The following is a 26,346-nucleotide window of genomic DNA, read 5'->3' as shown; positions in this document are numbered from 1 at the left end:
TCTCTTTTTTTTTTTTTGAAAATAGTCCTGCTCTTGTCTTATCCTCCTGAGTGCTGGATTATAGGCATGTGCCTCCATACCTGGCTCTGCAGTGGAATGTGTGTGTGTGTGTGTGTGCACGCGCGCGTGCGCCTTTTTGAGACAGGGTTTTACTCTGCAGTTCCGGCTGGCATTGAACTCACTTTGCAGCCCCAGCTGTCCTTGAATTCTTTTTTTTTTTTTTTGGTTTTGGTTTTTCTCCGGTACCAGGAACCGAACTCACGACCTTGTGCTTGCCAGGCAGGCGCTTTTGCCGCTGAGCTAAATCCCCAGCCCCAGCTGTCCTTGAATTCTTATCCTCCTGGCTCAGTGTCATGAGTGCTGGGATTAAAAGTGTGTGCCACCACATCTGTCTCCGGCTGTTTACTTTAGATTTAGTGTTATTTATTCTTTATTTCTAGAAATCAATCATTTTATGTCATGTTTTTCTGCTTTGGGGAATAGAAAAGTATTAGTTCTAAGAGACTTAATGCCTACTGAGGGAGACAGATGGGTGGGATAATGGCACCATGATTAGCAATAAGCAGGAATACTACAGAAACATGTAGAAATGGGTATTTGATTTAAGAGGTCAGGGAATGATTTTTAAGGGGATGTGAACTGAATTGAATCTTAGGTTAAAATCAGATCATAAAGGGGCTGGGGATTTAGCTCAGCGGCAAAAAGCGCCTGCCTGGCAAGCGCAAGGTCGTGAGTTTGGTTCCCGGTACTGGAGAAAAACCAAAAAAAAAAAAAAAATCAGATCATAAAAATTTCAGTACCATGTCAAGGATTTTTCTTTTTTTTCCGGTAGTGAGTAATTGAAGATTCTTTTTTTTTCCTTGAGATGCAGGATATTGCTGTAGAGGCTGCCCTTGAACTCGCTGTAGCCCAGGCTGGCCTCTTGACTTAATATTATCCTCCTGCCTCAGCTTCCTGAGTGCTAGAATTACAGGCGTGTGCCACCACACCTAGTTTGAGGATTCCAAACAGGGAAATGATACCAGGGTTTTATTTTTAGAAACTTTTAATGTTAGCTGGGCATGGTGGCGCACCCCTGTGATCATAGCACTTTGGGAGGCTGTTGCAAATTCTAGGGGAGCTTGGGCTACAAAGTGAGTGCAAGACCAGCCTGAACTGCGTAGTGAGACCTTGTCTCAAAAAGACAAAGGAAAAAAAAAATGTTAGAGCAATGTGAAAATGTCTTAGAATATGGAAGATGGGAGTGCCTGCAGTAAAGGAACTAGTGATCAAACTGAGATCAGGAATATTTCATGTGAAAGCACAGATAATGGGGGAAAAAAACTTAACCTTGGACAAGACATAATACTACAAAATAGCCTAATTTGTGTAGCCGGGCGTGGTGGCACACGCCTGTAATCCCAGCACTCGAGAGGCTGAGGCAGGGGGATCCATTGCAAGTTCAAGGCCAGCTTGGACTAAAAAGTGAGCCCAAGGCCGGCCAGCCTGAAGTGCATAGTGAGACCCTGTCTCAAAAAGAAAAAAAAAAAAAGAAAAGCTCCCAAAAATGTGAGGAGTAAGAGGTAGAGGTGTATGTTGCTAAATCTTGTACTTCTTTCAATCCTCACCTGTTAAACCTATGTTTGTCATTTAGTCATACATACCACTATCTTCCATGAACCTCACCTGTTAAACCTATGTTTGTCATTTAGTCATACATACCACTATCTTCCATGAACCTTTTTGCTTCACCTTTAGGTTCTTGTGTTTCTACTTCTGTTGGAGTGAGGGTCCTCTTTTTTGCCCATACTTAATGGGTTTAATTTTTGTTGTTGGTCTTTTTGAGACAGGGTCTCACGCTGCAGTGCAGGTTGGGCTTGAGCTCACTTTGTAGCCCAGGCTGGCCTTGAACTCTAACAATCCTCCTGCCTCAGCCTCCCGAGTGCTGGGATTACAGGCCTGTGCCACCATGCCCAGCAGCCCTTCTTTTTTTTATTTTTTTTAAGCCCTTTTTGATGAATCTATTTATTTACTTTTTTGAGATAGGTTTTTTTATGTACTGTGGTTCAGGCTGGCCTTGAACTCACTGTGTAGCTCAGGCTGGCTTCGTCCTCCTTCCCCTGCCACCGTAGTCCTGGCATTATAGGCGTGTACCACCGTGCCTGGCTCCCTTTTCATAATGAAACTCCAATTTTCATATCACTCAGGCCAAAGACTTGGTGTATATGTCCTGGACTCTTTCTCATACCTCACCTTCAGTCTTTTAGAAAATTATCATCCCTTAGAACTTGACACAGCCTGGTGTGGTGGTGCACATGTGTAGTCCCAGCACTTGGGAGGTTGAAGCAGGAGGATTGCTGTAAGTTTAAGGACATCCTGGGCTACAGAGTTAGTTCAAGGCCAGCGTGAAACTGCAGAGTGAGGCCCTGTCTCAAAAAAGAACAAAAATTTTGAGAAATCTTGCATCATTACAGAAAGTAATAATTTGTGTGATACTGGGGGTTGAAAGCAGGTCCTTCACATTTTTTGTATTTTGAGACATCTCTTAGTTGCCCAGGCTGGGCTGAAACTTGGAATTTTCTGGCCTGATCCTCCCAGAGCTCTGAGATTATAGCTAACGGCCAGCAAGCTGGACTAGGTTTGCATTTTTTTTATCCTACCAACTAATGTACACTCTAATCCACCCCATCACAGTGTAATGTTTGGCTGGGCATAGTAGGGCATGCCTGTAATTTTAGCACTCTTGGAAGGCTAAGGTAGGATTGCCAGGAGTTTGAGGCCAGACCGGAATATTCACTGAGTTCAAGGAAGATCAGCCTGAACTACCATCTCAAAAACAAATAAAATGTAATGTTTGAAGAATACATTGCTTGAAAAAGGGCTCATGCTTGAATTTCACCAAATGGGTGCTTGTTTCAGCCCTTAAATCAAAATTGTACTGTTTTGCAAGATGTGTCTGCTGTTTTCTGTCAGTATACTGTGCTTTAGTCACATGAGCCTTCTGTCTTAAACTGAGATAGGTGCAGACCTCAGAAGATTGAAATTTATTATTTCTTCGAAAGGTTAGACTCCCCAGTTCTTTTAGATTTTTATGTGAAACCTACTACCATGGTCTTTTCTTTCTTTTTTTGAGACAAGGTCTTGCTATGCAGTTCAGGCTGGCCTTGAGCTCAATTTGTAGCCCAGGCTAGTCTCGAACTTGCAAAGATCCTCCTGCCTCATCCTCCCATGAGTTCTGGGATTACAGGCGTGTGCCACCACACCCAGTTTAAATACTTTTTTATACTTAAAACCAACTCATCTGTTACAGAATTTATTGATTGAGGCAGGGTCTCGTTGTGCAGTTCCAGCTGGCCTTGTGCTCACGTTGTAGCCCAGGCCACCACCATATCTGGCTAGTTGAGTACATTTGAAATGTAAGTTTTCCCCAGGATATTTTAGTAAAATTATGTGGGTGTATCGTTGTGGTTTTTTGGAGACAGGGTCTCACTATGTAGTCTGGGCTGGACTTCCACGATGTAGCCCAGATTGGACTTAAACTTGCAGCAGACCTCTAAAATTACGCCTTCTGGAGGTGGTGAAAGCATTCATCATGCACTGTCATTCCTTTGTGTTACTCCTTTTAAGTATAGGAGCTTTACCTAAGTGTTTTTGGTATTAACAAACCCTTGTGGCTAAAATAAAGATAGGAAAATGGTTTCTCAGAAAGGAAGACTAGTCAGATGATTTTCAATTGCTGGTGGATTTTTTTCTTTTTTTCCTTTTTTTTTTTTTTTTTGTTCTGAGAGTTGAACATACAAGTGATCTACCACTGAGCTACAATTCCACGTTTTTGTTGATTTTTATTTTAAAGTGATGGAAAGGTTTATTTGAAAAAGTAAAAGAGGAAGAGCGAGGGAGAAATTGACTTTGGAGAGTGAGCTTGGGCTGTGTGAAAGAAAAACGAAGATGAGGGTACACCTGAAGTAGCATGCTGGATTAATAAGTAAGGAAAGCCACAAATAGCCTTTTGATGTTCGTTTGAGATAGAATATTGCTGAGTTGCCCAGGCTGCCTTCCTGAGTGATGGGATGACAGGTGTGTGCCACCACACCCAGATTCACGTGTATTTTTAATAAAAGATGCTCCCACTTCATTGTACCTCTGCTCCAAATGTACATACTTACGGAACATTTACAATGAGCCCCCCAATTTTTTTTTTTAAGGGACTGGGAATCAAACTCAGGACCTTGTGCTTGCTAGGCAGGTGCTTATGCCGCTGAGCTGTATCCCCGACCCTGAGCCCAAAAATTGACATTGTATTTAAAAGTTGCTGTGCTTTTCCAGGCTTTTTAAAATTTCTGCATACATGTATCCACTTTTCAAAAAGCATGTCGTATAACATGTATATTTAACATAGCAAGATACATTTTTTTAATCTGAACATTGAATGTAGATACAGATCTAAAAATAGTAATAGCTTGGATGGAGATGTGGCTCAGTGGTAAAATGCTTGCCTAGCATGTGGGAGGCCTTGGGTCAAAGTGTCAGCACTGCAAAAATTGCACATGCGTACACTATTAATAATGTAGTTTGTTGTTCATTTTTTTTCTGTCATAAAGTTTGAGACAATCTTAAAACTAAATTTGTAAGTATCTTTTAGAATTAAGGCTTGGTAGTATAATTGTTCAAGGGATTACACAGATTTTTAAAACTATTTGCCAAGAGATTTACTTGGGGTTAAATTTACTTACAGTGTTACTGGACATTGATACTTTATATCTAGGTTTTTTTTTTTTTTTTTTTTTAAGTGTTTTCTTGCTGAGTAGTTCAGGCTGACCTTGAATTTGGTATGTAGCCTAGACTGTCCTAAAAATCCTGCTTTAGGCTTCTGATGTTGGTGTTACACACAGCCTTGTGCTACCATGCCTGGCTAAAACTTACTTTCTAGTTTTATCAGTCATATTTGGTCTCTTGCTTTATTTTAAGGTTTGGTTTGTCTTACTCATTGTCTCTGGTATTTGAGTTTTAAAATTGTTCTTTGAGGTAGAGATTTTTTGGGGGGTGAAACATAGCTATCAAATTGAGTCTGCTTTTGCAGACACATGGGCATACACACACAACACATTTCGTGTTGAATCTTTTAACAGGGAACTTTCATACATAAATGAGAATAGCATAATGAATCTCCATGTGTGTGTCCAGCTTTCCTTTTTTCTTTTTAAGACTGGGTCTCATTGTTGCCAGTTTGGGCTTGGACTGTTGATCCTCTTCCCTCAATTTCCCAAGTAGCTGGGAATACAGATAATGTGCTGCCATTCTTGGCACTTGGCCAGGTTTAAAAATCTAATTGGTTCCTGGAGGCATGATGAGTACTGAAAAACCAAAGAAATTGTTTAGGCTGGAAGGGGTAGTGAGTCATGAGGCATGCAGTACCTAAAGGTTCTAGCTTCCCTGAGTATTGGTATTAAATTTTCTTGTCAGAATGTGTTGAGCATGTGTTTGAGAAGTTTTAAAGCAGTCATGTATCAAAGTATAATCCTACTATTTTTATTTTCTTTTTTTGAGATAGGATCTTGCTGTGTAGTAGTCTAGGCTGGCCGTGAACTTGCTGTGTAGCCTGTGCTGGCCTTGATACTGCCATCTGTCTTCCTGCCTCAGCTTCCCTCAGCCTCCTTGAACTGAGGTGTGTACCACCATCCCCAGCTATTAAAATAACCACTCTAATACTCTTTAAATGCCTGAATCATTACTTTGAGGACTGAGTAAGGGATTCCTCAATTTAGTTTTTGTTTTTGTTTTTCTTTTTGAGACAGGGTCTCACTATGTAGTTTAGGCCAGCCTTGAGCTCGCTTTGTAGCCCAGGCTGGTCTCAAACTCACAACGATCCTCCTGCCTCAGCCTCCCAAGTGCTTGGATTACAAGCGTGCACCACCACGCCTGGCTCTCCATTTAGTTTTGCTAGCACACAATTCTTTGTGAAATTTGAGAAGGTTGTTACTAGGTTTTTTTTTTTTGGTGCCGATAAATTTTTTTGTGTGTGTGCCGGAAATTGAACTCAGGACCTTGTGCTTGCCAGGCAGGTGCTTGTGCCACTGAGTTATATCCCTGGCCCTATACTTTTTTGGGGAGGGGGGTGAGCTATGTTGAATTGAATTTGTCACCTAAGTCTTCTGAGTAAGTGTAATTAGAGGCATTGCATTTAGCTAAAAAATTTTTCTTAATGTAAAATTTTTTGGAGACAGATTCTTTATAGTTAAGTTACCCTTACTGGTGATAGAACCAAATTGAGGACACTATGTTTTTAGGTGCATTTTGCAAATAAACTTAGATACAGTCCCTTGTATTACTTAAGTTACTTTGGTCTGAATGATGGACAGTGTAGTATAGTACCTTGAATTTAGGTTTCTTAACTAAAAATTATTCAGGGCTAACTGGGGATGGTGGAGCATGCCTATAATCTCAACACTGTGTAGGCTGAGGGAGGTGAATTTTGAATTGTGAGTAGCCTGAGCTACCTAGTGAGATCTAATCTCACAAAAATTTCAGAGCTTCTGTATTATTTTGTTATGCTGGGTTAAAGTTTTTTTTTTTTTTTTTTTAGTTTATTGGTATATTTTAGGTATACATAATGATCATATTCATTATAGGGAACTTGTACCTGTACATGGTTTGATGCACTTTTTCCGCTATTCACCTACCTTCGTTCATCCTCTCCCTCATTATTTACATACAGAAGCTTTGTTTCCATTTTTTTCTTTTGTCTTTTTTCCTTTTCTTTCCTTCTTTTAGGGCTAGTCTTATATCTGTAAATACAGAAGTCTCTGACAGTTTCTGTTGGTTTGCTACAGACTCATTTGGCAAGAATACCTCATCTTAATTTATTGATAGTCTCTGTGTTATGATGTGTGGTGACTTCATATGTGTTAATGCAGAATTACTAGGTTCAGTGGCTGGGTGCTTCTCCACATCCTACTGAGAGGTGTTACAGTACCAAAAGTCTTACATAGTCTACAATGTGAAAAATCTTAAGCGTTTTCATAAAATTACATTATGGCCAAATTATACTGCTGTATTAGAAATCATGTTCAGCTTACAGTTATTTAATAACTGAAGTTTTCTACAGTAAGGAAATAAGTCTTAGGAATAAGTGGTGTTTGCCCTGGCTGTTCATGATATAACATACTCCACCATAGTATCATCATGATCATCTTTTTGTTTTTTGGTTTTTTTGAGACAGGGTCTTGCCATGCAGTTCAGGCTGGCCTTGAACTAGCAACAATCCTCCTGCCTCAGCCTCCCGAGTACTGGGGAGTACTGGGATTACAGATGTGTGCCACCATGCCCAGCTCCTCAAATACATTTTGTTATCAATTCTTGTGTAGATCATATTATATATTGATAAAATGTGACCAACTTTTTTAAAGCAGGATCTCACTGTGTAGTTCAGGCTGGCCTTGAACTCCTGGCAATCCTCCTGCTTCTCTCTCCCAAGTGCTGGGATTACAAATGTGCACCTGGTCTGTACTGTTTTTTGACTTCTTTGTTGTTCTTTGTTGGGGAATGAAGAAGTTTGGTGGACTCCACTCCTGGCTCTAACTCTTTAATTGTTCATGATAAGTATTAAGTACAAAGGTTGTAAGCTGAGCATTGTGGTACCTGTCTGTAATTCCTGTAATTTTGAATGACTCAAGAAGATGGCAAAGTCTAACCCATCCAGCCAGTCAGTACAATTTAAAAGTCAAGACATTGTCTCAAAAAATAGTGGTGTGGTAGTACATACCCTTAACCCCAGCACTCTTTATCCCAGGCTGAAGCAGGAGGAATGTTTCAAGTTCAAGGCCAGTGTGCAGTGTAGTGAGACTCTGTCTCAAACAGAAAAATAAATAATATGTATGTATTACATTTGTAAGTAATACAAGATTAAGTGGTTCAATTCAGGCTGGGGATACATTGTATCTCTAGAGTGCATGTGTAGCTAGGCATAGCCCTGGGTTCAACCCCAGTAATACCACCATTTAAAAAAAAAAAAAAGTTCAATTCTCCCATCAGAAATCAAGAGTCAGCCGGGTGTGATGATGCACATCTGTAATCCCAGCACTTCGGAGGCTGAGGCAGGAGGATCGTTGCAAGTTCCAGACCAGCCTGGGCTACAAAGTGAGCTCAAGGCCAGCCTGAACTGCATAGAGACACCCTGTCTCAAAAAGACCAAAAAAAAAAAAATCAAGATCTGTTCTGGCCTCAATTTTAGCATGAGTCAGCCTCCTGCCCATGTAATCACATGGGATGCTTCACCCTTTTTAAAGAAATAGTTTCTTTTTTTGAGAGGGGTCTGGCTGTGTATTGTAGGCTGACCTTGAACTCTTGGAGTGCTAGGGTTACAGTCATGTGTTACCACACCAGGCTTTTTCTTTTCTTTTTTGAGGCATGCTCTCCCTATATATTTCTGGCTGGCATTGAAATCACTATGTGGCCCAGGCTGGCCTTAGCAGTCCCTCTGCCTCAGCCTCCCAAGTGCTGGGATTACAGGCATGAGCCACCATGCCTGATGAAAGTAAATTCTTCTGGTATTGGTTTCCTCAGGGATATTGGAGTTTCCATCTCAGACAGTATAAAAATTTAGCTAAGACCATGAGTAATTTTTAGTATAACTCGCAATAGTAAATTTGTTTGGGTATTATGTAATCCAGGTTAGGAAGCTGAAACAGGAGAACCTTAGCTTCAAAGCCAGTTTGCCAATTGAATGAGACCCCAAGTTACTTTCCAGTGTCTTGCATTCCAAATCTTGGAGAGGTTGATTTATATCAGTTATCACTCCACCGTTTCCCCAGAATCGTGAGATCCCATCTTAAACTATAAAGGCTGGGCATGTAACTCCAGTACTCCCTTGTTTCAATCTCATAGTAGTGCAGTGGATCTGGAATTTTAAGTTCGTTTTTTTTTTGTTTTGTTTTGTTTTTCTCCGGTACCAGGAACCGAACTCACGACCTTGCGCTTGCCAGGCAGGCGCTTTTGCCACTGAGCTAAATCCCCAGCCCCGTTTGTTTGTTTTTTTAATTTATATAACTACTTTGTCCAACATTTAAAAAAAAAAAAACAGTGAAGTAAATTCTATGCATTCCATTTAGATTTTTTTTTTTTTTGCATTCCATTTAGATTGCATACTTGCTTTTTTTATTTTTGAGTGAACCTTTAAACAGATTTTTGGTTTAAGACAAGCGCCTTTTGTTCTTAAAAGTACCTGCCTCATGAAAGATACTCTTTCCTGATTAGGGGAATTCACACTAATCATTTTATTGTCCTTACATAGGTCAGTGGTGGTGAACCTATGGCATGTGTGTTACTGTATTTTTCGTTGAAGACCAAAAGTGTTACTTTTTCTAAACTCAAACCTCAGCATTGAGGTTTAACTGCAGTGTAGGCACTGTGATAAGTAAGTGGCACTCCATCACTGACAGGTTTTCATTTACATTAGGTTAATTAGATGTTTACTTATATTAGGACTTTATGTATGTTGTGTATTGCATGTGGCCTTGATGTTTTGGTTCCAGTCAAGATTTGACTTCATTATGAATCCTTTTACATATTATAATTACTTTTTGATACTTGTACATCAGGAATCTCTGGTTTTCACGTGACTTAAAAAGTTCCCAGAGTAAATGAATGTTTACTAGATAGAAGTTTCACTGTGTAAGACAAAGATTGTTCTTGGTAAGCATATGATGGACTAAATGCTGGGTTTTGATTCACTATTTTAGGCTTGATGTAAACAATTACGAAGGTTGGCAATACAGAAAGAAACGTATCAATTGGGACTTTGAATAAATGTGACCTTGGATTAGGTAGTACACTATCCAGTCAACATTTTGATGTACTGATATGCATTTGTTTGAGGAAATACTCAGAAACTTCACAGTTCACTCCATATTGAGAATTTGAATACCCTATGTATATCTGCAGTGAAGTTGTATATTGCAACTTAACATCTTTAAAACCTCTCAATATGGTGTCATTTAAAAATACTCAGTTGAAGTGATAAGTTGAAATTCATTTAATACTCAGGGCTAGGTACTTGTTTTCTAATTTTACACTATTAATACTTTTAATGTATACTGTTGTTTACTTCACTTGAATTTTTTTATTTTTTATTTTTTTATTTTTGGTCCTGTTGGCTTTAAATTCACTTTGTAGCCCAGGCTAGTCTCCCAACTCACAGTGATCCTCCTGCCTCAGCTCCTGAGTGCTGGTATTACAGGCGTTGCCACCATGCCCACTATAAAATTTGTTTAGTTGGGTGTGGTGGTAGTCTGAGCTCATCCACCATGAGGTTGAGGTCAGTTGAGATCACAAGTTTGAGACTCATACCCTGACCACATAGTGAGAACCTATGTCAGAAAACAGAGTCAGGGGTAGTGGTTCACAACTGTAATTCCAGCACTTGACGGTTGAGGTGGGAGAGTCCTGAGTCCAAAGCCATCTTGGTGTACATAGTTCAAGGCCAGTGAGACTGACTGCAAAAACTGTCAGAAGTCAGTGACAGTGAACAACCAGAAAACCACAATTGTTTTTTCAGAATAGGCATGGTATTTGATTTAATGTGTATTTCCTTTATTGTGATGCTGATTTTTTTTTTTTTTATCCTTACTGACTTTGAGTAGCTATCACTTGCTTGTGTTACCCATTTTTATTGGTGCCAGTAGTTGTAATTGATGTAGTTCTAAGCAGGTTGTTGGAACAGCCCTGCTTGCTCTGTTCTTGGGCACCATGTTTTATAAGTTTGAAACTTGAGAAAAGTCATGAATCGGTAATTGGCAAGTTGGATTAATTATAATAAAAACCAAAATATGAAATATTCTGAAGTACATACAAGAATATGAAGTACTGTAATACATGAAATGGTAAAGCCCTGTACTTGGTATAAAAACATAGTCAGAATTCAGAGGGTTAGTAATGATAAATGGGCATAAAGGAGTTCTATTTACAGTGAACTCTACTTGTGTTGACAGTGCCTAAGTAAGCAGGAGCAGTAGTATTTGTATAATTAGGAAGGCTGTAGAAGAGGGCTGAGATAGAAAGTAATTTGAATACAATGTTGTGTCAGAATTGGATTTACTAATGGGTAGGCATTAAAGGAAAGAAATTTATTTTTATTTTTTATTTTTTTTCCCTGATACCGGGAATTGAACTCATGACCTTGCACTTGCCAGGCAGGTGCTGTGCCTCTGAGCTAAATCCCCAGCCCAAAGGAAAGAAATTCAGAAGAGCTGAATTAAATTTTTATTTTATTTTATTTTTCATGGCAGGAATCAAACTCAGAACCTTGTGCTTGCCTGGCAGGCACTTGTGCCACTGAGCTAAATCCCCAGTCCTGAATTAAGTTTTAGAATTGAATCTCTTAAGGCTGTGGGTTCTGGGCTTTCGCGATTCAGAGGCTTTATCATTAGACATTCCATATTTAATGCCTCAGTTACTGTCCTGTGACTAGGTTGTTAAATGAATTGGTGGCTAAATGAGGAATTGTGTATAACCTGCATTATTTAAAGAAATGACCCCAAAGGAAACTCCAGCTTAATGACTTTGCTTTTATTTGCATAACATTCATGCAGTACTGTAATGTATAACAACATAAAATTACAGCATTGTATAAAGTTGGACTATACAAAATAAAGACATTGAGGCTCCTACACACAAGATCAGGATGTACAGAACTGTACAAAAAACAGTCCTAAGCCCAAGCAGCGGGATGTAAGTCTGAAAGTTGCTCAACAGGTAGATCATTAAAGGAGGAATGTTTTGTAGTGAGGAGAAGAGGAGATTTGTTTTATTACTGTGTAGTCTAGCTGGCTTTAAACTCAAAATCTCTGCCTCCTGACAGCTGGGATTTTAGGTGTCCACCACCACTTCCAGTGATTTTTGAGGATTTTCTGCTACATTATTATGTTCAAATCAGCATTGACATTTGGAAAGTGTTATTTTTGTCTTGCTGCATTATATTACTCAGGTAAATATCTTGGCAGGGATTAGCACTCAAAGAAAGTAATAATCAACATTTTGATGTCTTGATTCATTGTTTCATACAGCCACAAGTGTGTGTGTGTATGTGATTTATTTTACCAATACAGGATTTTTACCACTTACAGTCTATTTTTTTAGTTTTTTTGTCATTTTGAGACAGGGTCTTGCTATGCAGTTCATGGTGGCCTTCAGCGCGCTTTTGTAGCCCAGGCTGGTCTCAAACTCGCAACGATCCTCCTGCCTCACCCTCCCAAGTGCTGGGATTACAGGCATGCACCACCACACCTGGCTGTACTTTTATTTTTTGTAACAACATCACTATAATACAGGCTAGCCTTGAACTTACTGTGTAGCCCTTGCTGACCTCACAATTGCGGCAGTTCTCCTGCATGCCCCATCACACCTGGCTCCATCTGAGTTTTACTTTGTTTTGTTTTTTTTGAGACAGGGTCTCACTGTATAGCCCAGGCTGACTTCGAACTTGTGGATCCTCCTGCCTCAGCCTCCCAAGTGCTGGGATTACAGGCGTGCAGGCATGCGTCACCACATCACCATGCCTGGCTCTAAAACATTTTTATTCTGTGACTTTTGAATACTTTTTTGCCACAGGAAATTGTGGGGATGGAACCCAGGATCTTGACAGTGAGCTGTGCTTTTGTAGTCCTTTTTAAAATATTTTGAAATTTTGAGACAGTGTCTCAAGTTGCCTACGCTTTCCTTAGATTTGGAGTTCTTGTGCTGTAGCCTCCCAAGTAGGTGGTATTAGGTATCTGCCACCATGCCTGGCTGGATATCTTAATGCAAATACATGAACCTACTTCCCGTTCTTTTTTTTTTTTGTACTGAGAATTGAACTCAGGTCCTTGTGCTTGCCAAGCAGGCGCTGTGCCACTGAACTATACACTGGCCCATTATTTACTTTTTAATTTTCAGGAGTCACAGTTCTAGTGTTAGAGAATATGGTGCTCTCAGCATGTGGGAGATCATGGGTTCAGTTCCCTCCCACCAAAATTATTTTTTTTAAGTGAACCTAGAGCAGCATGCACTGTGGACTAGTTTGCCTAACTCTGAAAAGGTCATTTTCTGCTTTTACCCCATTGATGACCATTCTTAAATTACCAAATATGATAGATGATAGGTATAATTTTAGACAGGTTCTTGCTCTGCAGCCCAGGCTGGCCTCGAACTCCCAACAATTCTCCTGCCTCAACTTCTGAGTGCTGGGGTTATAGGCGAGTGCCATTGTACCGGACTTTATAGTAGGATTTTTAAGAATATTGGAACAGATAACTTGCAGATATGTAGGACACACCATCCCTTTTTCAGCTTTCTGTCATTGTTTTGATAGCAGGTGTGTAAATTGCTATTTGTTCTCTGAATAGTTTTTCCTCCTGAAGGATTTCAAAGTTGTGGGCATATTTCTGTTAGGGAACCTCATCATGGCTGCTGTATAAGGATAGAGATAACTTACATAACTAAAATACTAGAATAATTAACATTAATTCACTAATACTGTCTCACGTTCTATATTAAAATTTAGTCACAAAAAAGTCTTTACTTCATTTTAGTATCCAATCAAGGTTCACATGGTGTTTCCTTAATCTACAATAAATATTAGAATAATTAACATTAATTCACTAATACTCTCACATTCTATATTAAAATTCTTTAGTCACAGAAAAGTCCTTACTCCATTTTAGTATCCAATCAAGGTTCACATGGTGTTTCCTTAATCTGCAAGGCACCCCCTTCAAGAATTCTGTGTTGGACAGTGTCCCAAAAATTTGAAATTGTTTTCCCATGTACAGATTCAGTTGAAGAGTAGTGTGAGGGTAATTGCTTTTTCTCTATGGTATGACAACTAAAGCCAAGCTGCTTCACCCAAGAAGCTTTTAGCGTACTTCCCAGTCTTCTCAACTAAAGTAATCTTATCCCGCCTAACAGGTTAAAGATTCAGCTTTAACTGTCTTAGTTATACTCATTTCTCTAAGTTTATATTTATGATCCATTTGTTTTAAGTTTTGTGACCTTTTTTCTGTTACTCATTTGTGATTCCATTATTTTGGATTTGACAATCATTACTTTTTTCTGTGGTTGGTTTCTTGTTTTTATTATTTTATTTTTATGTATTTTTTTAAAATGCAGACATTAACATTTTTAATTTAGGTACAAAGACAAGGGGTTCATATTGAATGGAAATAGAACATAAGCTACTTACGTAATTTTTCATTGCAAAAAGTAGCATAAAAAAGGTCCATGAAAAATAAAGCCGTCTCACAAGTGATGGAATGAGTGGCTGAGCAAAATACTAATACTCCTAAAAATTATTAAGCTTTTTTTTCATCACACAAAAACGTAACATACCTTGCATGCTACAGCTTCTAATAAGGTTTGTTTGCTTTACCCTAACCCTAACCTTTCATGGCTTCATAAACTGGCATCATTAATTTGAGTGAAACATGACCTGGTAATTTTTTCTTAGCAGCTTCATTTAGATATAATTAGCACATAATAAACTGCACATTTTAACATGTAAACAGGCATAAGGCAATCATGTAAATCAGTTTAATGAATAAGTCCATCATGGTAAGTCATCACAGGCTTCTTTCCTTCTACCACAATGCTTGTCTCACTTACTGTCCTATACTAGGAGTAGACAGGGTCTCACTTTGTATTCCAGATTGGCCTTGAAGTTAATATGTAGACCAGGCTGGCCTTGAACTTGAGTGATCCTGCTTTTTCTTCCCAGGTCCTGGGGTTAGAGGCATGTGCCACCACACCCAGTTGCAACATTTTAAAATGGCTACCTTGTATCACCATTTATTGAATCACTCCCTCTCCCTGATTCATAGGCGCAGCAGTTAGCATAATTTATCTAAAAACAGTCAACTTCGTTCTGCATGGCCTCTAAATGCCTTCAAAGCAAGTATCTTGCAGTTCCATTGCTAGAAATCTACCCTGAGATGATGTTTATATTTTTGATAAGTGACCCCTATATATGGAACAGATTAAAAGACCCTGGGTTATTTTGTGTGTCTGTTGGTTTTGGTTTTTCAAATATATTAGTTATTGGCCTTTTTTTTTTTTTTTTTTTTTGTCTTTTTGAGGCAGAATCTTGCTATGCAGTTCAGGCTGGTCTTGAGCTCCCTTTGTAGTCCAAACTGGTCTCAAATTTGCAGTGATCCTCCTGGCTCAGCCTCCCAAGTGCTAGGACTACAGGCGTGTGCTACTATGCCCAGTGTTACTGGCCTCTTGTCAGAAGACCAGAAGGAGATACGTGATGAAAGCTGTAGACCATACATACCAAGAGTAGAAAGAAGGTGGCCAGAGGAGAGTAATATGAACGTTGTGTGGGAAAGAGCACCAGAAGCAAGGCACCTTAAGCAGTGTAGGAGTTGAAGTGTTCTAAAGCAGCTTATACATGGGGATGAGTGTATATAGGCAGAGAAATTTCATTAATAGTATCCAAAAGTATTGAGAAAATACTTCAAATTTGAGTCAAGATGATTATCCTTTTTAAAATTGTTAACCCATTGCTGCCGTCTAGTGCCACTTCATGAAGAAAGAAGGGAAATTATATGTTCTTGTTTTTGTCTTTTTGAGACAGGGTCTCACTATGCAGTTCAGGCTGGCCTTGAGCTTACTTGGCAGCGTAGGCTAATCTCAAACTGGCAGCGAGCCTCCTGCCTTATCCTCCTGAGTACTGGGGTTAAAGGTGTGCCCCCCGCCTGGCTGGGAAATTATATTTACATATGACATTAGGCATATGGTGTTGTATCTAATTGGAATTGAATGTTCAGGCTAGGTTAAGTTTTAAGAGATGCTAAAGGGTCAGCATTTGGAAGGTGAGGCAAGAGGGTTGCCAAAAGTTTGAGGCCCACTTGGCACAACCTAAACTGCATAGTGAAACCCTGTCTGAAAAATTAAAAAATCCCCAAAGTAAGATAATAAAGGAAATTCTAAAGCATGGTTCTCAGTTTCTTAATCATGGTTACTTTCCATGTTCTCTAGTATGGTTTGGCATCTGATAAACCATACATAGGCCATCTTTGATCACTTTTCCGCAGACAGGTACATTCTTGATAAATCTGTGTGAATAGGTGATGAGATAACTTGGAAATGCCTGGTCAAAGCAAACTTATTTTCTGTTCATTTTGAAGACCACCTGCCTACCTACATGTGCTGAAACAGTCTGTGGCATTGAAAATCTGAAATACTTATGATAAAAAAGTAAAGGAATTGGAAGTATGACTCTGATTTAAAGTTTATTTTGCCCAGTTCTTGGCAGATGACCTTAGTAAGCTGTTTCTGGCCCACGTGAAAGTTCTTTTATAATCATCAGGAAGTATAAACTGCCATACTTCTAGAAGTTTGAGACTTAATGTGAACTCTAGGGAGAAGGACTTGGTATAAACATATCCCGTATTTTTAGCCAAATTGACAATCTAAGGTTTGTTCCCTTGATGGCAAGGAGGCATAACAATTGGAAATAAAACTGATAGGAGAGCTAAACATTGGTTTTACGGGGCTAGGAATATAGCGCAGCGGCGCAAGTGCTTCCCTGGCAAGTGCAAGGTCCCGAGTTCGATTCCTGGTACCAAAAAAAAAAAGAAAACATTGGTTTTACTAATTTGGGAGGGTTATTGGGAAGGTGAAGATATGAATAGGATGATAGAGCAAGGAATTTTAAGCATTTCTTGCTCATCTCTTTCCTATTAAAATCTTTAATTGCTTCAGGGTAAAGCTTATCAACATATAAACCTATAGATGTGATTCTTGGATTTAAAAAGAGAAAGTAATTTAAAGATTCTAGTTTTTACTCACCAAATAAGACCACCTTGGTGATCCTTTCGTAGTGATCCTTTCCTAGAATGAAAAAAATAACAAGTACGACTGCATACCAGGATCAGAAATTTGAGTGCTCCCAATAATCTTTAGGAAAATAGTCAAGGAATAAAAGCATTTTGGTATCTTTTCCCTACTGGTTATATTTGCTGAAAACAATTTTAGGTAAGTAACTGATTTCTAGGATTTAAAATTCTGTACTTGTGAGCACCTAGATCTCAAGTATAACTTTGTATCTACAACCCACCCTCCCCCGCCCCCAAGTTGCCTAGCCTGGGCTCCTATTTTTAATTCTTCTGAGTCTCCCAGAATGCTGGGTTTATGTCCAAGTGGCACCAAATCTGGCCTTTTCCTGAGTGCTTTAAAGGGATGTGAATACACTACTGTTCTTTGAGGGTTTGGAGAAAATTTAGGATCTTCCATAAATTTTTATTTCTGAAATTCAAAAAAAGCTAAAGTACAGATCCATGGCATGGAGGTGGTTTATTCATCAAGGTTACTAGAAGAGATTGTGTAAAACCTAATTTATGTGGGTTAACAGCCCTGTTGAACGTCAATATGAGACATACATTGAGAGAAGTAAAAACTAGTCTAAAACTAGTAGAAGAGAAATAGGTATTACAAGATGGGCGTGGTGGCATACACCTATAATCCCAGCACTCAGGCTGAGGCAGGTGGATTGTTGGAAATTTGAGGCCAACCTGGTCTAGAAAGTGAGCTCAAGGCCAGCTGAACTGCATAGAGAGACACTGTCTCAAAAAAGACAAAAAAGGTGCTGGGGATATAGCTCAATGGCATAAGCGCCTGCCTGGCAAGCGCAAGGTCCAGAGTTTGATTCCCGGTACCCCAAAAAGGAGAAATTGGTATTACAGATTTGTGCCATCACAGCCACCCTGACAGTTTTTTTTTTTCTTCTCTGTTGAGGCGGGTTTTCACTATGCAGTTCAGGCTGGGCTCAATTTAGCAGACCTCCTGCCTTAGTGTCCTGGGTGCTTGGGATTAAAAGGTGTGCATGGTCATGCCCAGCACTTCACTTTTTTTTCCCCTGGATATTTGTAGTTAGGCTGGCCTTAAACTCTCTATACAGCCCAGGCGTACCTTCAACTGGCAATCCTATTTTGGCCTCTCTAGTGGGTTTGTAAGCATATGCCATCATGCCTGACCATATATATAGGCTGCTTAAGCATTTTGTCATAATTCATGTGTCATTTACATGGGTCGTGTAATTTTTAACGGTAGTGCTTGTTCATAGTTTGTATAATGGGTTGTCAAATCTGTTGCAAAAAGTACATGTGGAATGTACCTGAATATTACAGATCTGTTTAAAACTAGTCAGCACTGGCCCATTCCTTCTCTTGCTGGTTTTTACTTGGCGATTGCAAGTATTCAGTATTTTATGAAATGTGCACCTAACACGTTTACATCATCTATATAGACTAGTTTGTCATAATTCATGGATTGGAAGGCTAACCAGTATACTAGGCACTAGTATCTTTTTTGACTGAACATTCTCTAGTACCTTTTAAAGAAAAGTCAAAGTAAATCTTTTAAGGATGCCAGTCTTTGAAACCCTGTTCAACATAGGGGCTAGAGGAGGAATAAAACATTGTGTAGGTGAAAATGAATTCAGAGCTCGATGTATGGTAGCTACATGCCTATAATCCCAGCACTTGGCTGGCTGAGGCAGGAGGGTTGCCATGAGTTCAAGGCCTGTCTAGGCTAATAGTAAGTTCAAGGCCAATCTGAATTTACAGTGTAACACTTTGTCTCAAAAAAACGAAAAAGGAAATTGAAGTGGTACGATCATGCATTTCCATGTAATTATGTCATGATTGAGCCTCCATAGTATATTTACAAAGATCATTTTTGGTTTTAGTCTAAGGCAAAGTATTTCTTTTACTGTTTTTTATCTGCCTGTTCTACATGAGAGTTTTATCATCATCACCATCTAATATTATTAAGGAATATTGTAGGTTGTGAAAAAGTAGGTTTATTCATTGCAGTCTATAAAAAGGTGGTATTGATATTCATGTATGTATAACGTTTAATTGAAGTACCTGGAAATAGGCATTTCCAGATTATAAATTGATTATTATTTGTGGCCTCCGTGTTAACTTCTCTTTAAAGAAGTTTAAAGAGACTGGCAATTCAGCTCAGTGGTGCCATGCTTTCCTAGCATGTGTGCGGCCCTGGGCTTGAACCCCAGTACCCTGGGGAGAACAGTCAATTGTATTTGAAGAGTAAATATAAGTTATCCACATTGAACTTGCTCAAGAATGTTGTAAAATTTGAAGTTGTGTATTTGGTGGCCAATGAGTAAGATTTATTTTTAATAGAAACAGTACAAAAGGTGATAGAATTATTGAGGACAAGGAATTCTTAACAGGAAAAGTGAAAAATAGCCAAAACTGATAAAGACCTTAAGGGAGTCTTATTTGCTTTATTTGTATTACAGAAAAGAATTAATCTCCTTGGAATTGAAAATGTCCAATAGGATTATGTTACATATTGTCTTGAGTGGAAATGTCCCCTGAGAAATGATAATTTAGTGCTCTTGGAATAGAATTGAGTGCAGAGGAAGTTGAAATTCTTCAAGGATATATCAAGAGCACTAATCTCTCAATAGTAATTACTTGATGCTGTAACATTCTTTTTTTAAGTTGACTCTAGGTAGTCGCAGTAATTTTCAGAATGAGAGTATAGAAGTTATGTTAATATTCTCTTGTAGCATCTCCATCGGTTCACCTGAATGCTTTTTTTTTTTCCTAGGTTTTTGTCACTGTCAGCAACCTTATCTTCAGACACCATGGCTAGCAATGTTACCAACAAGACAGATCCTCGCTCCATGAATTCCCGTGTGTTCATTGGGAATCTCAACACACTTGTGGTGAAGAAATCTGATGTGGAGGCGATCTTCTCGAAGTATGGCAAAATTGTGGGTTGCTCTGTTCATAAGGGCTTTGCCTTCGTCCAGTATGTTAATGAGAGGAATGCCCGGGCTGCTGTAGCTGGAGAGGATGGCAGAATGATTGCTGGCCAGGTTTTAGGTAAGGTCTAAGTTGAAATAATTTTTTCATTGATATAATTAATGCTGTTTTTTTTTTTTTTTTTTTTCAATTTTATTTTAAAGAGAGTAGTAAATGACAGGGAAAAAAAAGAATAATAGCAGCATACCAGCATCTCAAACATAAACAAACCCAAGCAAGAACATTTAAAGTGATAGGGTTTCAAGACAAAATAGTATGAATTAACAGTGGTTGTTTATTACGTATTGTTATCTTCAACTACCTTGCTCAGATTGTTCATGTTTTTCTATTTCTCACCTTTTCTCTTACTTTTCTTTTTTCTTCGAGGCAGGGTCTCAGTATGTAGTTTAAGCTGGTCTCAGACTTGTAGAGATATTACTGCTTCAGCTTCCCCAGTGGAGTATAGGCAGGCATCATACTGCCAGGCTTATCTCCCTCTTCCTAAAGTCAATAATCTGAGATATTTATGCTGGGGTGTTGTGATTATAATTTTAACATGGGAAGTTTTAGGCTTGTGGGCATAATGAGGTAGAAGATATTTTTTAGGGGGGGCCTCAGTACTGGGTATTGAACCAGTACAAACAAACATTATGTCATTCCCTGCTTGATGGGTGTTTTTTTTTCTGTGCTGGGAATCGAACTCAGCCTTGTGCTTGCCAAGCAAGGTGCAGTGGTGCTGAGCTATGTCCCTGGCCCTTGATGGGTATTCTTTATTGTGCCCTTCTGTGACAAAGAGGCTGGACAATTCTTGGGTAAAATAGAACAATAATGATATTTTATAATTTGGAAATTTTGCCTGTGTGGCTGTACCCTCTCCTTAGGTAGACAGGGAGAGATAATGTAGCTTAGTTGCATATGGGCTCTTGAGTTCTGCCTTAAGTGTTTCGTGTCCATGTGTGATGGGGCAAGCTGTGTAGAGGCTGACTCTTACATTTCCTCTGTTAAAATGAGAAACATTGAAGCTAGTAGTACCTTAGACTACTTCATATTTCCTTATCTGAGATAGTCATTCTAGGTTGTCAAAATGACATTTGAGGAAAATCTTCTCGTATAAGTTTTAACATGTTGAGACAGTTATAAGAAGTATAGAGCAGTTGTAATTGAAAATATCCCATTTTTCTTACCCCTTTCTCCTGTATTTAGTGTACAGGAAAACCCACACTGTATGAAAAAAAAATTTTTTTTTCAACTGGGAATCTGACTCTGGACCTTGTGCTTGCCAGGCAGGCACTGTGCCACTGAGCTGTATCCCTGGTCTGAAAATGACCATGTTAGTGATTTATTATGTACTTTTAACTGTCGGTGGAATTTTGTTACAAAAATGGAATGTAATGAACCTACCTCATCCTATTTTTAATGTATCAACATTTAAGTGATTGTTATACATAGCAATATTTTTACAGAATTTAAAAATCTGTTTATGTATAGCAGATAAGGTCTTTGGGCTTTTTTTTTTTTTTTGAAAGTTTTGAATGTGTGCTATAAGGTAGCCTGGTATTTAGATTTTTTTGCTTGAATTTTTTTTTTTTTCTTTTTGGACACAGGGTTTTCCTATGTATGTAGTCTAGGTCAGTCTTCAACTCCCAGAGATTGTCCTGCCTCTGTTTTCAAAGTGCTGGGATTACAGGCATGTACCACCAGATGTGTTTTTTTTGCCTGAACCTCTTGAGTAGCTAGGATTATTGGCTTTATACCATGATACTTGGATTTGCAGAGTTTATGTTTTTTTAAATTAATGCAAACCACATTGCCATTATCTATATAGGTTTTTTTTGTTGTTTTTTTTGTCTTTGAGACAGGGTCTCGCTATGCCAGTTCAGGCTGACCTTGAGTTCAGTTTGTAGCCCAGGCTGGTCTCGAACTCACAGCGATTCTCCTGCCTCAGCCTCTCGAGTGCTAGGTTCATACGCATGCGCTCCCACGCCCGGTTTACATAGTTGTGTGTGCGTGCGCGCGCGTGTGTGTATGTATGTGTTAATGAGATTTGAACCTAGGAGCACTCACTCTATTAAGTATATTCTGAACCCTTTTCATTTGAGACAAGGCCTTCCTAAATTGCCCCAACATTCCTCACATTTGTGATCCTTCTGCCTCAGCCTTCTAAGTTAGTGAAATGACTCAGTATAGTAATTTAGGGCACCATAAAATAGTTTATTGATAGTTACCTCAGCGTGATAGGTGGGTTTTTACATCATACAGATATAGAAGTTTGCATGAGTCCAAAGTCAAAACTTCTGAAAGCTAAATTGTAATAAAGTTTACATGACATTCAATAATACAGAGAAATTAAGAGGATATTCTAGCTGGGCATGGTGGCAAAGCCTGTAATTCCAGCACTTGGGAGGCTGAGGCAGAAAGGATCGTTGTAAATTTGAGACTAGCCTGGGCTACAAAGTGAGCCCAAGGCCAGCCTGAACTGCATAGTGAGATCCTGTCTCAAAAAAGATAAAAAAGTTAAAAGGATAGTCATCTAGTGCTCATCAGCAAACAGACCATGTAATCACATTTCTCAGTTGATTTTTTTGAACTGAATTTTACAGAGCTGTCTTACTGCCCTTGGTGTTTTGATAAGTTGGCTTTTTATTTTATTTTTATTTTTTTGTCTTTTTGAGAATGGGTCTCACTATGCAGTTCAGGGTGGCCTTGAGCTTACTTTGTAGTCCAGGCTGGTCTCAAATTCACAGTTAATTCTCCTACCTCAGCCTCCCATGTACTGATTTGCCAGGCCTAAGTGGGCTTTTTAGAACAGGAAGGAAAAGACCGTGAACCCTTGTTAGTAGGGAATGGGTAACTTTACATCTGAGATTACTCACCCATTGAAGTAAATCTATAAAGCCGTTTGCAGTGAGACCATCATTGTTAGTCATTGATAGGAATAGGAACCGAGAGTAGAATGGTGAGAGTTGAATTTTGATATGATCGCTGAGGATTGAGTATACCAAAGACAAACTTAATATGTCTGAGGAAGAAGTCTCTTAAGTCACAGTGCAAAGAAATGAAGAGCTAAATCCTAACCTGGTGGAGATTTTGTAAACATTTTGTATGGCTTGGGAATATAACATTGTTAGATCTTTGTTGATTTATGTCACTGTAATTCAAACTTTTAATCCCTAGACTTAAATTTTTATTTTTGTTTGTGCTTTTGTTTTTCAGATATTAATCTGGCTGCAGAGCCAAAAGTGAACAGAGGAAAAGCAGGTGTGAAACGATCTGCAGCGGAGATGTACGGGTCAGTACCAGAACACCCTTCTCCGTCCCCTCTACTCAGGTCCGGAACTTTATTATTTATAACTGCATTGTGTCCATCAGTGGGCATCTTCTCTATCTGTTTTCTGGATGTGGGGAGGGTTTAATGTGTAATGTGTATTGTGCAAAAGTAATGGTTTTTAAATTGTATTGATGTACCTTTTTCCTGTATACTTAAAAAGTATCAGATCCCTGAGATTTTTGTTAATAAAGAGTAGTTTGGTCTTTATATCATAAATTGAAATCCTTTAAAAGTTGTTTAGCTTTTTAGAAGTTGGGGTATAAGTTTAATTTACTGTTACATTTTTCAGACTTTATTTTTGCTATGTTGTGTGTTGAATTTAGTGAACTTACTTAGTACTAACTGTTTTACTGTGACCAGTGGTATAAAGTGATTGGAATGTAGTGATTTACATGAATTATTTGGGTTTATTCCATGTTAATTTTACTGATATTTGTTGTTTGGCATGTTGCCCCCCCCTTCTGCTGTTGTGAGTTGACATCAGCATCTCCAAATTAATCTTCTTTGATATTTATTTTTCAGCTCCTCTTTTGATTTGGACTATGACTTTCAACGTGATTATTATGACAGGTATGTTGAAGGTATTTTCTTTTGTCTATCCTGGTAAAAACTACTGAAAATCATTTTATTTCCCTTTTGAAGTAATGAGCAGCTGACATATTTTCAAAAAGATGTTCCCTTTCCTCTAAAATGAAACAACAAAAACCTACCCAGGTTGCTATGTAGACTAGATACAGTGACTTTTTTATGAATTAAAAAAAAAAAATGTATGGAAGGGGATCACAGTAAAATTTTAAAAAATGATCCCTAATCTTAAAAATTGTCTCCTTTGAACAAACCAACCAGTAAAAATTAGAATGTAGTAGGCAATATATATAATTGTAAAAGTTACTTTAGGTTACTTTAGGAGTTGAAGTGTTAATGTTTATATTGTAATTTGGGGAGCTTTTGCAATTCTAAAGGTCAAGATTACAAAATTCTTAGACCTTTAGAACAGCATTAGTGTTGGAGCCCCAAGACATAAAACTAAAAGATACATAGAATAGAGCTAGATTGCGTGGCTTTCAGCGCTGGATTTAGAACTGTTGTAGCAAGTGGTTATCAGGGACCAGCGTGATACACTGAAAACGTATTGACATTGATAATAGTTTTAATAAAAGAATGAGTTTTATTTGGTTTTCTCTCCCTTTTTAAAATTATGTGGTAGGCAGAAATACATTGCTAGTGCTTTGGTACAGAGAGAGTGAGTGTGTGTAAAATTATTCTGTAAGTTACGCAGTACATGGACTACACCTCTGCCCCTTTTGAAACAGGTTTTTGCTGTATTTGTCGTGGTGGCCTTGAACTCACAGCAACCCTTATGCCTTAACCTCAGCCTCAAGTGCTAGCTTACGGGGGTGTGCCACTACCTAGCTGTACCTCTTTTTGTATATATGAAGGACTCTACTCTATTTTTCATCTTAAAATAATGGTATTCCATACATTACATGTGTCATCCAGGGTTGCTCACTCCTCCAGCCCCAGTATTGGGGTTTGAACCTAGAGCTAGCATGCTGACACTGAGCTACATTCCCAGCCATTTTTATTTGAGACATGGTCTTGCTAAGTAGCCCAACTTCATTCCAACTTGGAATCTTCTTGACTACTCAGGATTATAGGCATGTGCCAATGTGATTAGTTTTGGTACATCAGTCTCTGCTTTTGTGTGTGCACTTTTTTGTTTTATATAGGGTTGCACTGTATAGTTCAGGCTGACCTTACCTTGAACTCAGTGATCCTTCTGTCTCAGTCTTACAAGTCCTGGGGTGATAGATGTGTGTCTCCATATCACGCTCACTTTCTGCTCTTATAGAACAGGTAATAGTTTCCTTGATTATGGAATGTTTCAGAGAGAAATGTTTGAACTGAGTTCATCAGTCATAGCAAGCAATTTGTCTAAAGGAGTCAATTCAGATAGTAAACAGTACCAGCAAATGTCTGAAAGTGAACACTTAATGTATGTGAAAAATGCTACACATAGGCTATGATCTAGCCATTAAAAGGCCAGAAGAACAAGGCTGGAATATTCGAGTCTGCAAGGATCTGGAATGCAATGTCAGGGTTCTCTTCTTTGGGTCTCTTAAATAATAACCAAAAATGGTAGTTTGTGTTCCAGTGTTTTGAAGACTAGTGTTTCAGGTTTTGAGACAGTCTTGCTTTGTAGTTAAGGTTGCTCTTGAACTCACCTGTGTAGCCAAAGTTGTCTTCAGATGTATGATCCTCCTGCCTTAGACTCCTGAGGGCTTGTAATAATACAGGGATGAGCCACCAAGCCTGGCTTGAATGAGAAGTAGTGGTTTTTTTTTTTTTTTAACTTTGAAAATTCTTTTCAAAAGAATGAAGACTTTCTAGTTAGATCTAGCATTTCTTTCCTACTAAAAAAAGTTGGTCAACAGTTAATTGACTTGAAGGTATTGAGTCAGAATCAGCTGCCTTTTATGCACATCAAAATCTCTTGTCCACAAGTTAAAACTTAATGAACAGGACTGAGGATGTATGTAGTTCAGTGGTAGGTACTTGCATAGCATGTGCAGGTCCCTGGAGTACTGTAAAAACTGAGATATTTATGATCAGCTACACCTGTAAGGTTTAGCAGCTGGTCTTAAGTAGGCTGTGATATACAGGTACTTTTTTTTTTTTTTACCACTTCCCCCATGATATAACTTATTTTCAGTCACAGTGGATATTCAGTGGCAGAAACCCTGAGAAAAATGGTATTGTGCCACGACACCCTAAATTTAGAAGAATTCTGATACCTTCTGGTCTGATTTATGGGCTGTCATGGATTCTATGAAACTTGTGTTTTAAATTCACTGTAATTGTACTGAAAATTTTAGCATGTTTATTTCCCCTAATGAGAACAGTGCTCATTAAAATTATATTGGGTCATAATAAGGTATATAAAATATCTAACTGAGTAAATTTGAAAAATATTCTAAAGGAGAGATTTGAAAAGAGATCATTTAAAAAGTAGGTGACAATAATTCGGTGAAATATTGACAAAAATTTTTGATAGTTGCTATTTAGTTTTTTTTTTTTTTTTTAATTTTTTTTTTTTTTTTGTACCGGGAATTGAACGGAGGACCTCACACTTACCAAACAGGTGCTGTGTCACTGAGCTAAATCCCTGCCCCTTGTCTTTTTGAGACGGTCTCGTTACACAATTCAGGCTCACTTTGTACCCCAGGCTTGTCT

At 38.6% G+C, this 26,346-nt stretch overlaps 1 protein-coding gene across 4 annotated transcripts in view; it reads left to right on the top strand.

The window, feature by feature from the left end:
* The window catches only part of Hnrnpc (heterogeneous nuclear ribonucleoprotein C (C1/C2)), a 52,323-nt gene that overhangs the window by 8,768 nt on the left and 17,209 nt on the right, over positions 1–26,346 (top strand). For 3 of the 4 annotated variants that reach the window (XM_005412106.2, XM_005412104.2, XM_013508584.1), the window contains 3 exons: positions 19,588–19,865; positions 22,998–23,112; positions 23,635–23,682. In XM_005412106.2, the coding sequence (XP_005412163.1) occupies positions 19,625–19,865; positions 22,998–23,112; positions 23,635–23,682 (404 nt within the window). In that variant the 5' untranslated portion in view covers positions 19,588–19,624. The remainder of the gene's footprint in view (positions 1–19,587; positions 19,866–22,997; positions 23,113–23,634; positions 23,683–26,346) is intronic. The other variant, XM_005412105.2, reaches the window with a different exon arrangement.

Source organism: Chinchilla lanigera, unplaced genomic scaffold, assembly GCF_000276665.1.
Source record: "Chinchilla lanigera isolate Chin_1 unplaced genomic scaffold, ChiLan1.0 scaffold00149, whole genome shotgun sequence".
Taxonomy (NCBI): Eukaryota; Metazoa; Chordata; class Mammalia; order Rodentia; family Chinchillidae; genus Chinchilla; species Chinchilla lanigera.
This window is presented reverse-complemented; position numbering and strand designations above follow the sequence as displayed.